Raw genomic sequence first — 14713 nt, forward strand, 5'->3', positions numbered from 1 at the left:
GAAATGTAGTAGAAATTCATGGCAGCATGCTAATAACCTAATTATAATGAAGTAATTATAATCATGGCTCAAGTATTAGTCACCTGATTGGTTTAGTGTGCCATTTCATGAATAGATAAAAGATACATGCATTTTTTTTAAACTTCTCTGATTCAGATGCATGAAACTTCTAGAGTAGTATGGGCTGCACACAGACCTATAACATATGTCTTCCATCAGTGTGATTTAAAGAAAGTTAAATTCCCACATCCATTGTTAAATTGTCAGTGGTTTCCACAGGCTGTTAACACTGTTATAGCATGTTATATATTGGTGCTGTATAGCAGTTTAAATATGGTTTCAGTAAGCTACCTTGGCTGATTGGGGAAAAGCTTTTCATAATATATTAATTTTTTCTGTCACTATTTCTTGATATGGCAAATAGTCATTTACCCATTTTAAAAGTCCCAGTATTGCCTGACAAATGCTTGTTTTCTAAATCTTTGCTATTTAGAAAAACACTGTAACATTAAGATGTGCTGTCCTTAAGCATTTTAGACAGCTCAGCAAACATCAATAGTTTAAAGTCTGCCATGTGTAAATTAATCAGGTTCAACAGGTTTTACTCTCTGGACTGATGGACTGGACTGTGACAAGTCTTGTGTGCAAGTTAAAGTTTAGAAGTTTAGATCAAACTGTTTGTATTTCTAATCATTGAAAGTCAGCTACCAAGTGACCAGAAGATAATTCAAGTAAACTGTTAACAATAATTAGGTTCTTTAATCAGTGTTGATTAATTACATTATCTGATATAATTTAACGTTGTGATCTCCTCAGAGAGAAAGGCCAGCCTCTTAGCATTCTTTCCATAAATAACATCCATCCATCCATACTGCTTTATCCTCCACCAGAGGGTCGCCAATCTCAGCTGACAAGGCGGGGTGCAGCCTGGACAGTTTGCCAGTCCATTGCAGGGCCACACACAGAGACAAACAACCATTCACTCTCACAAAACGCAAACTCCAGGCAGAAAGGCCATTGTTCCAACTGGGGGCTCAAACCCGGGTCTTCTTGCTGCAAAGGCAAGAGCGCTAACCACTGTGGCCACAAATAACATTTCAAACCATATTAATTTTCATCAAGGTAACAATCCTTGTAGAAACCAGCAGTGTTTATTCCTACATACACCTTGTGTAGTTGATCTGAAACAAATTGTTGTTTTGTTTGAGTAAAGATTTTAGAGCATAAATCACATGCATTTCCAGCCATAGCCTTTAGGTTGTTTAAAGACAGGATTCAATGAGAATCTGGTATTTAACAACCTTTTTTATTCAACTGTTTTATGAACTGTTCAAAATCATTCCACCAATCAAACTGTTGTCTCAAAGTGTGTTTCTTCCTTATTCTTCTAATAATAATTTCCAAGATGCTTTATGAACACAAGAGGTGTGATGTTGCCCTTCACAGTTGGACTGGATTAATGTGTCCTGCAGTATTATAAATGACAAATTAAAACAATATTAATCTTTTTCACCTATTTTCTTTCATAAACTGTGGTTTGCACAGTGCACACAGGTAACCTTTAAGATCAAAGCTGAAGATCAAAGCTGAGGCAACGCGCTGCAAACGCGTTATGTCAGAAAACTGTCGCGATTGCCTCCGTGACAACAGATGAGTGGAAATCATATTTTTACTGTTGCAGCTCGAAGCTAATTTGCGTTTTATTTTTTGTAATGTAGTAGTGCTCACTTACACAACCATATTCGCGGCAGCACATTCAGAAATGATATTTACTGACGTCAGAGGCAGGAGGAGGACAGAGGGCTCGTAACACCGGAAGTCTCGTGAGGAGATCGGACCACGGGAGGCGGAACTCAAAACACATCCGTGTAGAAACGCGTGCTTTTTTTCTGTCAGGTCAAAACTAAACGTCCTGTATGTTACACTTCACACAGCGACCCTGCTGACGCTTTGATACGCGTTTTACACTGTTTTTTCTCACATGTTTTTATAAGAAAACACTCCACCATGTCCGGAGCATTAGCACGACTGCTTTTCTACCCAACTTTAGCCTACAATGTTGTCATGGAGAAGGTAACTTCGCGGCGGTGGTTTGACAGAGTGGATGAGACAGTGGTGCTTGGAGCTCTGCCGTTCAGATCCATGACCAGACAGGTGAGACTCACTCAGTCACTCACTCATTCTATTTAATTAAACTTCCTGATGCCTGCTCAGGATGTTTATTAATCAATTCCTGTATTTGTAGATTAAATCCCTCATTTCAACTCCTGAGATTTTATCAGGACTATTAGTGTTGTCAATCATTACTTTATTCTGTGATGTAAATAATGTTAAAAGGCTTCTTGTTGTATTACAGCTTGTAGAAACAGAAAACATTCGCGGGGTCATCACCATGAACGAGGATTATGAGACTAAATTCTTCTGCAATACCTCTGAGGTGAGTCCTGTCTTCACACGCTTAAACTGGTGTCCAAATCTGTGAGGAGAATCATATTTTTTATATTGAATACATCTATGAAATGCACTAAATATTATAAATTAAATTTGCCTCTCATGTGGGGGATAAAGCCATAGAAGATGGATGGATGAATGAATAGATTAAATACATGGGATAGACAACATTATATTTAAGAAGTCACTAAATAACAATTTGACTGTGTTTATAGGCAGTTTCATTGATTCTAACACATGTAACTATACTTCATTTAACATTAAAAAGACAGAGAAATAAACCAGGCATTAGGTCATAACTGTATTTAAGCATGTAATACAGATAATAATAAACATTAGACATTTTATTTGTATCTCAAAAATACTTTTCATGAGCCCAGAAAAAACAACCTGTGTTCATCTTCATAACCCAATTTATCTCTTATTACGGGATACAGCCGTAACATATTGAGATATTATATATAGGCCATATTCCCCAGCTTCAAGATATAATATATATTGATGATATTGTTAAATTAAATTCCTAAATTACTTATTTCAGGTGAAAACCAGTATATATGGGTCTCTAATAATGTTTATTGTTAATCCAGGTGTAAATCCAAATCTTCACAGTTTAGTGTAAAGTTTTTGAAACTATATTAATTATAATAACCCAAAACTGTCATTGACTTTACATTGCTTATGCCTAGGTGCTATACAGTTCATAAAAGCACTTATACTGATTTACGGATTTTGAGCAGTAGAATCCTCTTTTTTGACTGCCCTTGGCATTTTCAGCCATAGTACTTCTTATGTTGCTACCAAAATGCTTTGTTACAAAAATAAAAATAAGTTTATATTTACAAGAATGTGAAAGAAAGATTAAGGACAAAAACAATAATGTTAATAATGACATTAAAAGAATAAAACAGAAAAGCTGACAAAAAGATACACCTACATATTCCAAGGATGGGGTAGAAGGGCAAATGTTGGAAGTGTACCAAAACAAATAAGAGGTAAAACAAAGTAAGTAAATACATTGCGAAGTGAAAAATTAACAAATTAACTTAACAATAAGTTTACTATGGTTACTGAATTTGATTGGTGGTTGCATATATTTGAATTCATAGGTATTGGAGTGAGCAGGAGAATTTGTGATAGTATGTATGTATGAGTGTACATTTATGTCATACAAGTGCCTGTGTGAACAAATGTTCATATTCATTTCTATATATAAATGTAGGGCATTTTTAGAAACAGAACAAGTTGTAAAAGCCATGGTACAATGCAGTGCTCGTCTTGAGAAGGCTCTTCCACCCCTTATTCTTTCCAAACAAACAGGTGCCCAGTGTCACTGGTGGGCATGTAACAAAAAAAAGAGAATGAAGATATTTCTTGATTCAGGGGAAACTGAGGTTGGGAAGCACAATTTCCCAAAAATACTACCCATATTCTAGTAATACAGAGCTAGATGCAAATCGGTGAAGTATTCCTTTAATCTGTCGGATCAAATTTTGATATTCCTTGCCTCTGTCTGTACCAACAATATCAAATTACTTCTCTCTTAGCAAAGGAACTAGACAGGGATGTAATGAGAGGGCGCATCATCCATAAATTGTAGCTGTGCAGATATTTTTTAAAAAAAAATAGAGAAAATTATCTGGCTGCAAAAAACGTAATTTTTCCTAATTAATCCCACGGCTCTCAATTTTACAGCTTCACTGTACCCCTTCAAGGTCAGCTTAATTTTAAATGCTTAGTAATTACAGTCTCACATTCCATTCACCAACTATTTAAGCTTAATTTCACACCCTTAATTGAAAAATGCAAAATGGATCTTGGACTTTGGAGGTCTCTGTCTTTATCAGTGATTGGTTGCATAAATCTTATTAAAATGAATGTAACATCCCCATTTTTATTCTCTTGAGGGTGTTTGCACAGCTCGATAAAAGTTTTCTAATTTCATTTGGAATGATATACTTCCATGCCTTCGTTAGCCAGAAATGCAATGGCCCAAACACTGCAGGGGTCTAGTCTTACCCAACCTACTCCATTATTATTTGGTCAGTGATATTCAGAGGGTTACAAATTGGGTATACTGTAGAGACATTCTAATCCTACAGCTCATATGGTTACTGTTTCGGAAACAAATTGGCCTCCATGGTCCGTCTTTTATCTGACCATCTCTTTACCCCAGCAAAACTTGATCTGGCTTTTCAGTCCTGGTATTGCAACATAATCTGCTTTATTTAGGATCTGTACATTTAACGAGTGTTTGCCTCGAATCCATTATCACAAAAACGTGGTCTTAGTCCTTGTAACTTTTTCTGCTACCTACAGATTAGAGACTTTGTAAGAAAGAGCGACAACTCTTTTCCAAATAAACCACCCCCCATAGTTTAGATGAGCTTCCATCTCTTGACCCTAATCAGAAGCGATCTTTTGCTCAGCTATATGTTTTCATAAACAATTTGAATATATCTTAGAACACTTTTGGAACAAGACCATGGCAGCGATTTGAATGAAGATATGTGGAACAGGTTCATAAATTACCCCTATGTTGTAGACACAGCTTCATTCAATTTAAAATAATCCATTATGCTCAGACATAGACATACTTACATTGACATACAGCCTATAGATGACAGAGAGTAGGTTCATCCTCAACATATTGTTTAATAAAGTGATTTTTGTTTGACCTGATTCATTTTGATGTTGGTTGAAGGAGTGGCAGGCTGCAGGCGTAGAGCAGCTGAGACTGAGCACCATTGATATCACCGGTGTCCCCACTCTGGAGAACTTGCACCGTGGCGTGGAGTTTGCTCTGCAGCACAGAGATAAGGGATCTAGTGTGTATATCCACTGCAAGGCCGGACGCTCCCGCAGCGCCACCATGGCTGCAGCCTACCTCATACGGGTCAGTACCTCACTATTAAAGTGGCTGCAGTTATGTTATTTAGTGTTGGTTCTACTGTGACTTGAATGTCAGATTTTGTCACACAATCTGAGTTAAGAGAAAAACTCCAACCAACTATTGGGGACAAAATTGTATTGTTGTGCTGAGATAAAGTGTAAGAGAGGAAAAGAGTAGAAACACTGGAGGGTCTAAACTTGTAAAAAAATTTTAATGTTTGTATAAATTCTAATGTTGCTAACAGCATGGAATCCTGGTGCGAAATCAGTGTTTTTCCTCTACACATACTGTATAACCAAGCAAAAGAAGCTCAAGTAGAAGCTATAAAGCACTAAGACTGTTTTGTGGAATTTGTTCCCCATTTCATTTGTGGTTGACCTGTACTGTATCAGTTGACTGAAAATGTAATGCGGATAATAATTTAGACAATTGATGTAATTTATCAATGCCCATGTCAGCTGAGATTGGCACAGCTCCCCCAGTGACCCTCATGTGGGGTATACAGCGGTAGAAGATGGATTTGACTACACATTTAACAATGAAAGCCCTTTAAATGGGGACAAAGTTGCATATATTTAATCTCACCCAGTATTGATGTTGTGCTTTACTGCTCAGTTACACTGCTGGACTCCAGAGGAAGCCTGTCAGAAGCTTGCGTCAGTTCGACCCCACATCCTGGTACGTGCCACTCAGCTGGATATGCTGAGGAGATACCACCTGCAGGTGTGTGGAATGTCCTGATGAGTCCACGTGGCGACAGGTCGTACATCTGTATGTTTTCAGCAGTTGGACTCCTACTTGTGTAAAGACACAAAATGCAGCTGTTGTGATATCAATCATTTCTCTACATCCAATGTACACTAATGCACACCCAAGGTTCATGTCTAACACTGCCCTCTCTCTTTTTTTTTTTTTTTTAATCAAGTTTCAAGAATTTTATTTGCAAATTTCACTCAAGGAAAACTATCAAGGCTTTTTTTAACTGACCTTTCATAAATCCTGAATCTTCAAATCGACAGTGTTGACACAGAACAATGGCTAAAACCATTTTTCCTAAAAATCAATTTCCGTGATCCTGTTTTAGCCAAAAAGTTTTTCAAATTCCACAAGAAAACTATATTTTTTCAATACAGTTCTTTTCAAGTGTAAACAAAAACACAACGAATGACATTCTTGTGAACTGGTTACATTTGCAGTGATACAACAAGATGCAGACTTATTTATACACAGTTAGGTAATTAAGCTTCTGAGTTACTGGGTATACTAGAAAAACTTTTATTTAAAAGGATTATTTTTCATCTGGTGTCTTATAACTTAAAGACGATGTTAAATAAAATATATGTGACATGAAAACAATCTAAAGGTGTTTCTGCTTCCTTATTTTCAGCATTAAGGTGTTGCTGTAAGTGTGTGTGTGCTATGAGCAGCTATAAATTATTGTGGAAATGTGTCTTTAACTACAGTTCCTGCAAAATTCATTGGATCGGTTTGAAAGTTTTGTGTGCCTTTGGATCTATTTTAGCAGCCAGTGTGAGCACAAGCGCAGCGGTGATGCACACGCCACACATCCAGTGTGAACACAGTGTAAAACCTCAGACCAACCTGTACCTTTTTTATTTACAGCATTCAGTCACTTTCCTTGTTTGTACCTTTCTTACTTGCCTTTTTTTGTCTTTGTTATATTGTCTTCCTTTTTCAGCTGAGCAACAAATATAAACTTTTATCTCAACAATTAAAGTCTATGTGGTTTTAAAATTTTAAAAGCTTTTACTTCTAATAATACTTTTTTGTTTGCAGTGTATTTACATCTAAATGAATGGTCTCCCTATATAGCATTAATAAGAAAGCATTTTCCACCATTACTTTATGAAAATACTTTATGATGAGATGGTTGTCATCCTCTGAACCATCTTCAGCCGATGCCTTGTTGCTGCCATATGTTAATACTACAGTCACATAGAAATCCATGTATGTAGTGCAGGCAGGACCACATTATGTCTGTACTGCAGTGCAATTATATGCAGTATTTTCAATGAAATAATGTATATACTAGATATTAAATATATCAAACGTTTCATATCAAAAACTAAATAAAAAACTACATTTTTACCCACTTGGCAACATTTAAAATTTAAGAATTAATACATACATATAATTTGTAATAATTGGCCAATTAATAAATTGCAAATGGCCAATTATTACCAAAAGGAAAATATTAGCCAGATTAATCAGCCAACCCATGAATCAGTTTCCCAAATATTTTTTAATGCTTTGGACAAGTTAACATTTTTTCATACTGGAGAACTGTTATAACCAACAATTAGTATTATACAGATTAATATCAATGTTAGTGATATTTTAACTCCTGTAAATGTCCTTTACATCAGTTCACTTCCTGCCACCAGCATTGTCACATTTTTCCTCCGGTCCATCAGGGGGCGAGAGAGCCAACAGCCATTTCTCAGCTGCGAGAAACAAACTTCGATAGAAAGCTAACATGGCGGCGTCGTTGGTGCGGTTCGTCCGTGGAGGTCTTGGAAGGAGCATTCATGGTAAATGAACCAGAAACAGATTCAAAGTGTCTGTCAAACGCCTGATGTCGCACCCCATCTATGTTCACTTTAAACTGTATGTCACTGAAAGTGAAACGGGCCTCAGTAAAATTGCTAAATGTCTCAGGTTTGACCTTCGAGCTAGTGTTAGCTACTGCTAACGTTAGCCTGCAGGGTGGACAGTTTTGGTTGTTTTTGCGACAGATACTGTAAATGTAGACAACAGAAACAGTCATGCACAATTGGTATTTATATATGTATTCCGGAAATGTAACGCGCAGTTGTAGCTATACTGGCTACAAGTGGTATCAGGTGTGCGGGGTGCAAGTTACACTCATTTCATAACAGTTTACACCATACCAATCAAAACCAGTGTGAAATACAATTTTTACGTTTTACGATGTTCAGTAGTTAGTTAAAACATGTGATCTCAATAAAATGTTTTAAGCAGTCATATGTTTATTATAGAGAATTATTATAGTAGTTATATGGTATTGATGAAGAGTTTTGCTCCTGTGTGAAAGTTGAAGGTACCAGTGGGTGTGATTTAAAGCATTCAAAATACTTTTAGGAGTTATATCTCTGAAACATGTTGGTCTTAAGTGTAAGAAGGTTACACTGCTATTTGTACAATATATATATATATATATGTAATATTATATGAAATCCCCACTCTTGTCTTTTGTTTCCTCTAAGCTTGAGGGTTCTGTGTAGTATCTTAGCTGTTCCGTGACCTGCACTTTTCTGGATAGAGATCTCAGACGTTGTTCCTAAAATCTGTTAGAGCCACTATATCATTCTGATTGTTACAGCCTTTAGTGCTTTCATCACCACTGGGACCGTGGTTGCGTTTACTCACCACATCTTCTGTAGCTCCTCTTTCTTTGGTATTTCTCAGCTTCATGGATTTATGAATTTGTAAAAAGTTAAAAAAACATTCTGCCTTTCAGAAATTGTTAATACAGTACTTCCAAAATAATTAACTTTTATTCCTTGGAAACTATAGGTCAAGCTATTTTTTTTTTGATAGTCAAATGTAAGTTTAAGTTCTTTTTCTTTTCAGCAAGCATTTATTTCATTATTTATTTGGTGCTTGCATTACTGTCATTTTCTAAAATGTGGTTGGTTTAGTTGTCAGTGGGGTGTTTATTTTTTTAATTTCACTCCTCCCTTCTGCTTTCTTTTCTTCAGTTGTAAGGAATTCATGTCTCCTCCAACAACAGGCCAGGCTGCAGAGCTCCACCACTGAGAACAGACGTAAGTTCACAGTACCTGCAGCAGATTTATCAGGCCTGGTTCACAGGTTGTGGTTGTGTGCCGTATATGTTACGAATATGTTTATGGCTTAGTTTCTGAATGATCTCTATGGGGAAAGATAACTGTCAAAAAGATGTGCACATACTAAAGACCTCTTGAATGGTATGAAAATATGAATCCGCAGTTATGAATATGAATCCACAGTTGTGAATTTACGAATCTGCAGCAGTCACTCGCATAACTCTCAAATACATGTCCTGGGGCCCCAGGCATTGTGTATTGAGTAGAAGATTTATCGATTTGACACACTGCACGTGCGTTCAGAGCAAGCACAGAACCAGATGAACTTGGAAGACTATTAAATTAGTAATAAATTAGTAAAATAAATAATGTGTTTCTGGTTGGATATTCAATGGACATTCGCTCCAGATGTAGCGCTAGTTCACGTGACCTAATGACTCTAAATCAGTGCAGGACCATATATGAAATTTAGTCCATCTAATTGTATTTGATTTAAAAAACAATCCAGTCAACAACAAGGCTTAAATATTTCAGGCACAGAACTTTATGCAATGCATTTAATTTGACGTTACACCAAAAACGGGTAAGATGATGTTGTAAACATTGATGGACCGAGCCAGGGGAAAGACAGGGAAATAATACAACATATATATATATATATATATATATATATATATACATATATACATATATAGTATATATCAAGAGAGCAGGAGAGAAATAATTTAGTATAATAATTAGTTATAGATAAATATAACAATATTTTCTTTTCATTTATTCAGTCAGCCTAGACACTAAAAACAACAGTGAATGGGTTTTATGTAATATTGCTGGTAAAATTGTCAATGTCGGTCTATTTCTGTGTCTAACGATTAAAAATTAGGCTAGTTGCTAAAACTCAACAACAGACTTGCGCATCGAAATAAAAAAAACATGACAGGACAAAGCAGCAACACACACCACGAGTGCAGTGTCAACCTGGTATAAGTAAGATAAGATAGTTTATTGCCTTTGGTCGGACAGTATGACTTAGCTCCTGCTCAACTTGTGAAAGATTCAATTTGTAGCACTGTATTGACAAAAAGGTGCACCAGGGATCCATGGCTCCAGACATTTTGTGTTTTGAGTTCAATTAATTGAAATGGCAAGGCATCACTGCACTGCTCAATTACTATAAAACTTATCTTCTCTTTTTAGCGACAGTGAGACCCAGTGATGCTGTCACTCACAACAAGCTGGCAGCGTTTGGAGAGTATGTGGCTGAAATTATGCCCAAATACATCCAGCAGGTCCAGGTCAGTACATATGCCCTTAAAAGACTAACCACACTAGCTGTGGTAGAGAAGCTATCTGTAATTTGTGGTTAGATACTGTATGTGGAAAATGAATGTATTCTTGTGATTAATAATTGTGTAAAATGACATAAAAAAATGACGTAAACTGGCTGATTGAACATGGTGCAGCTGAGATGGAAGTTGGGAGACACAGACTACGTGAATACGGTCTTCACAGACTGATATGGTACTTTTTTTCATATTGTAATGCCTCACTTCATGTGAATATATCTTGTGATATGTCTTGAGTAAAAACAGTTTAGTTTACTTGGCTCAATCAAAAACCTTATTTGTTTTGTGTAAGAAAATATTTAATTGTTAAAAATCTAGCTTAGTCAAATCATGTTTGAGACAAAATTGTTTGTATTTGGACCAATAATAATTTATTACAGAAAAAATAATCAGTTGTCTAGTAATCTTTGTATATTTCTTCACTGCTCTATTACTCATTTTTCTTCTCACTGGAAGAGCTGTGCTGAAACTGCATGGGTCTTCTTTTTTCTGATGCCTGTATTCAAAGCGAGAGGTAAAATAGCCTTAACAGGGAACAGAGGGTTCCCACAGGTCCTTGAAATGCTTGAAAGTTTGTGAATTTGAAAAAAAAAAAAGTTTTTGAGGATTGCCCCAAATAGGGTCATTGAAAGTGCTTGAATTTTGTGCAAGAAAGAAATTGATATTTAGGTTAACGTCTCCTGCTGCTGATGTACCCTTGCATGTTACACCACCACCTACACTTTCATGTGCCCTGCATTGCTTGATTAGACTTGGCCTACACAAAACAAACAAGTCGTAATTACTAGCAGTTTTATGGGCATTGTACACTGTCTCTCTCCACCATTGATGTGAGATTCAATGCAGAACAATGTTAAGCAACAGAGAGCAAATTACATGATGTCTGGGAAATGCAAATTCCAAACAAAAACTGGCTTGCCCAAGATACCAAGGACAATCACTTGGCCAGATGCAGAGTGTGCTGCAAATCAATTAAAGTGGACGCCATGTTCGAAGCAGATCTTAAAAGTTGCCATCCCATCTTGAGCTGTGTCAGCACATTCGGTCTTTGAATTTGAGGGAAATGGTCCTGAGAATCCTTGAATTTGATGTCAACCAAGGTGTTGGAACCTTGGGAACACAAATTAAAGATTTTATAAGAAGTCTGCTGGTATCAGAGTGTCACAAATCTGGGTATTTTCTTCTACCAAGCTTTAATGCACGGACTACTGCACCTATCACTATTGAAAGTGTGATTTCAAAACTTTGAAGATGACTTGAAATTGTGCACATTTCTTTGTGAAGGTGACCTGCTATAATGAACTCGAGTTGATGATCCATCCTGATGGAGTGATCCCAGTGCTGACCTTCTTGAAAGACCACACCAACGCCCAGTTCAGGAACATGATTGACCTGACAGCTGTCGATGTCCCCACACGGCAGAACCGCTTTGAGGTAATTGGCATCACAGCAACGTGGATCTTTAGCCCTTTTGGTATTTATGGCATTACAGATAAAAGTGCTTTTCCCAGTTTTGTATTTCCAGTGCAGCTTTTTCTCTGAATATTCTAATCTTATGTGATTATTTTTATATTAAGATTGTGTGTATGTGTGCTGGTTTACAGATTGTGTATAACTTTCTGTCACTGCGCTACAACTCCCGCATCCGTGTCAAGACATACACAGATGAATTAACACCAGTGGACTCTGCTGTCCCTGTCCACAAGGCTGCCAACTGGTACGAGAGGGAGGTATGTCTGAAACTGCTGGCCAACAGTTAAATCCACTGACACTTTTCCTTCACAGTCAAACAGTAACTAGGTAAATACATTCCAAAGCAAATATTTTTATAAAACGCCTCGGACAAAATAACCCACAACATTGAATTAAAATAGAAACTAATGTATACACGTTCACATGTCAACAGGTAACACATAATGATGTCCGTTCATCTGACCAGTCTTGTTTCAGACAGCAGGACATTTACCTCCAGAATTCAGCAAAACTTAGTTTAATCCTTTCTTCCATCTATCCATGGGGGGTTTATTGGGTCACTGGCTACTACACAACTCTAAAGCTGAATAATTCCACCCTCATGTCTAACAGCTTCGAAAGTGTCATGTTTCGCAGTTTTTGATTCTCCTTGGGTGAGTTTCCTGAAAGAGCTTAGATTTGTCTTCATCTGTCCACAGCACTTGTTTCCAAGTGCTTTGCAGGCTTATGATGTTAAATATTTGATGATGTCGTAGCTAAGATTTCCTCCTGCTTCTCCTACGTTGAATTGGTATGGGCAGTTGTGCTGCTCTGTCTTCACTTCACTGTCTTTTTTTTTTTCCCCTATGAATTGCTGATATGAATCCAAAATATAGATCAAATCACACTGGCACACTGCAATCATGTCAATTGTGTGGAAAAGTAAGTGATTTTGTAAGATCAGACTGATACAGAAATTAGGTTCTGCATCATCAGGACCAGGTTTGGTCTCCATGAGGACGGACTACTGGTCCTGACGAGTTCAGTGTTTATGCCAGGAAATGTTCCAAAGAGTGCAGATATGCAAATGCCAACAAGGCTGTATCGTGACTATATAAACTGTGTAATTTAACTCTATATGTGATTTGAAAACCTGGCCTAGTGTCAGACATGAAAAAGTAGTATTAAGTCACCTCTATTTGATGTTTTGGGTTTAGCAAGAGGAAGATCACATCTTAGGATAACTATGAAAGGACCAAATGATGTGCAGGGGTGTGGCTATGTAATTAAGCATTTGCTCCTCACAAAAAACAACAAATTTTCATCCCAGCTATGTCAGGTGTGAAAAGCAGGATTGTACAAGCCTCTAAACGTGTGGGAAAATGTTAAAAAGCATTTAAACTTAAACTGTGTTGTTTAATGGCTGTTAGTTAACTGTTATTCAGCTTTAGAACTTTTGCAGACATCCAGCTTATCCAGGCTTTCAGTCGGTTGTTTATGTTGGATGAATGAGTAACATCCTTACATATTACAAACATGTAGAATTGAGTGTCCTGAGTGTGTTGTTTGAATTTAAACTGACCAGGCTGTGGATAAATGTGCCTCTCTGTTTTATTCAGGTGTGGGACATGTTTGGTGTCTTCTTCGCCAACCACCCCGACCTGAGGCGTATTCTTACAGACTATGGTTTTGAGGGTCACCCCTTCAGAAAGGACTTCCCTCTGTCAGGATATGTTGAAGTGAGTTCTGCCAGGGATTCTTCCTCTTACTACAGCTATCGGCTTTGTTCGGATGCGTCACTGTGCTATTTCGTTTCTGCCAAAGCATACTGCAATATTGGCAAGAAGTCAGTGTGACAAGACATGTGGGAGCTCTGGTGGATCCTATGATTGATGGATTGATTTATATCTACTTAGGTTTTTTGTCTTAATGATTTATTTCAGTAAATCCAGGTTTCCCTCAGACCTTGTGATCCTTCATAGTTTGTGCTGTGAAATGGTAATCTATTGTCTGAATACTGTTTGAAAGAATTATTGATTTAACGTAGTTCTCAAACACCATCTCATTGACTTCTTTCTGTAAAAAAAAAAGAAAGAAGAAAAACAAGTCTTAATTCATGTGAAATTCATTAAATCATAACTGTGAAACCACTATAATAAATTGAAGTAAAAATTGTTTCCCTTTTGCAGGTACGTTATGATGATGAGGTGAAGCGTATGGTGGCTGAGCCGGTGGAGCTGTCGCAGGAGTTTAGGAAGTTTGACCTGAACACTCCCTGGGAGGTGTTCCCCGCCTACCGAGAGCCTAAAGAGGCTGCACCCAAACTGGAGGCAGGTGACCAAGCTCCTGAGAAGAAATGATGTCCCACTGTTCAGTGTAAACATATGCACAGACACAAACAAAAACACACACACCATCACTGTCATCATCATGCTCTCTCTGTGTGTGTCATTTTGGGGACGACTCAACCCACCTGAAATATTTATGTATATAGAATACTAATAAAACTGTCTTTAAAATATTATGTGGAGCAGCCTTTTTTTCAACAGCAGTAAGAGATCTATAGTATTTTCATAGCATGTGGTCACAATAGGGCTGGGCGATATCTCGATATTTGAATATATATCGATATATAAACGAGATGTAACACGAGACAATATCAATTATTAATAAATTAATTTTCCGTTAAAATGACAATACATGAGCCGCAAGTTCGCACCTATTTCTCCTCTCCCTGCGTC

At 37.2% G+C, this 14713-nt stretch overlaps 2 protein-coding genes across 2 annotated transcripts; both read left to right on the forward strand.

Annotated features, from left to right (window-relative positions):
- Positions 1–1856: 1856 nt before the first annotated feature.
- On the forward strand, positions 1857–6700 carry ptpmt1 (protein tyrosine phosphatase mitochondrial 1). Its single transcript, XM_044029666.1, has 4 exons — positions 1857–2154; positions 2357–2437; positions 5156–5347; positions 5960–6700. Exons 1-4 carry the CDS (start codon positions 2008–2010, stop codon positions 6083–6085), a joined length of 546 nt encoding a protein of 181 aa, XP_043885601.1. The 5' UTR covers positions 1857–2007; the 3' UTR covers positions 6086–6700.
- A 1112-nt stretch (positions 6701–7812) lies between these two features.
- ndufs3 (NADH:ubiquinone oxidoreductase core subunit S3) lies at positions 7813–14496 on the forward strand. Its single transcript, XM_044029446.1, has 7 exons — positions 7813–7896; positions 9088–9153; positions 10372–10469; positions 11805–11954; positions 12125–12250; positions 13592–13711; positions 14162–14496. The coding sequence occupies exons 1-7, from the start codon at positions 7842–7844 to the stop codon at positions 14330–14332; spliced, it is 786 nt and encodes a 261-aa protein (XP_043885381.1). The 5' UTR covers positions 7813–7841; the 3' UTR covers positions 14333–14496.
- Positions 14497–14713: the final 217 nt, after the last annotated feature.

The sequence above is a fragment of the Solea senegalensis genome, linkage group LG7, assembly GCF_019176455.1.
Source record: "Solea senegalensis isolate Sse05_10M linkage group LG7, IFAPA_SoseM_1, whole genome shotgun sequence".
In the NCBI taxonomy this organism is placed as follows: Eukaryota; Metazoa; Chordata; class Actinopteri; order Pleuronectiformes; family Soleidae; genus Solea; species Solea senegalensis.

Coding starts and splice junctions, on each gene's coding strand:
- ndufs3 (XM_044029446.1), top strand. CDS start 7,842: ATGGCGGCGTCGTTGGTGCGGTTCGTCCGTGGAGGTCTTGGAAGGAGC. Junction 7,897..9,087: donor TCTTGGAAGGAGCATTCATG/GTAAATGAACCA, acceptor TCTTTTCTTCAG/TTGTAAGGAATTCATGTCTC. Junction 13,712..14,161: donor CTCTGTCAGGATATGTTGAA/GTGAGTTCTGCC, acceptor TCCCTTTTGCAG/GTACGTTATGATGATGAGGT.
- ptpmt1 (XM_044029666.1), top strand. CDS start 2,008: ATGTCCGGAGCATTAGCACGACTGCTTTTCTACCCAACTTTAGCCTAC. Junction 2,155..2,356: donor TCAGATCCATGACCAGACAG/GTGAGACTCACT, acceptor GTTGTATTACAG/CTTGTAGAAACAGAAAACAT. Junction 2,438..5,155: donor TCTTCTGCAATACCTCTGAG/GTGAGTCCTGTC, acceptor TGTTGGTTGAAG/GAGTGGCAGGCTGCAGGCGT.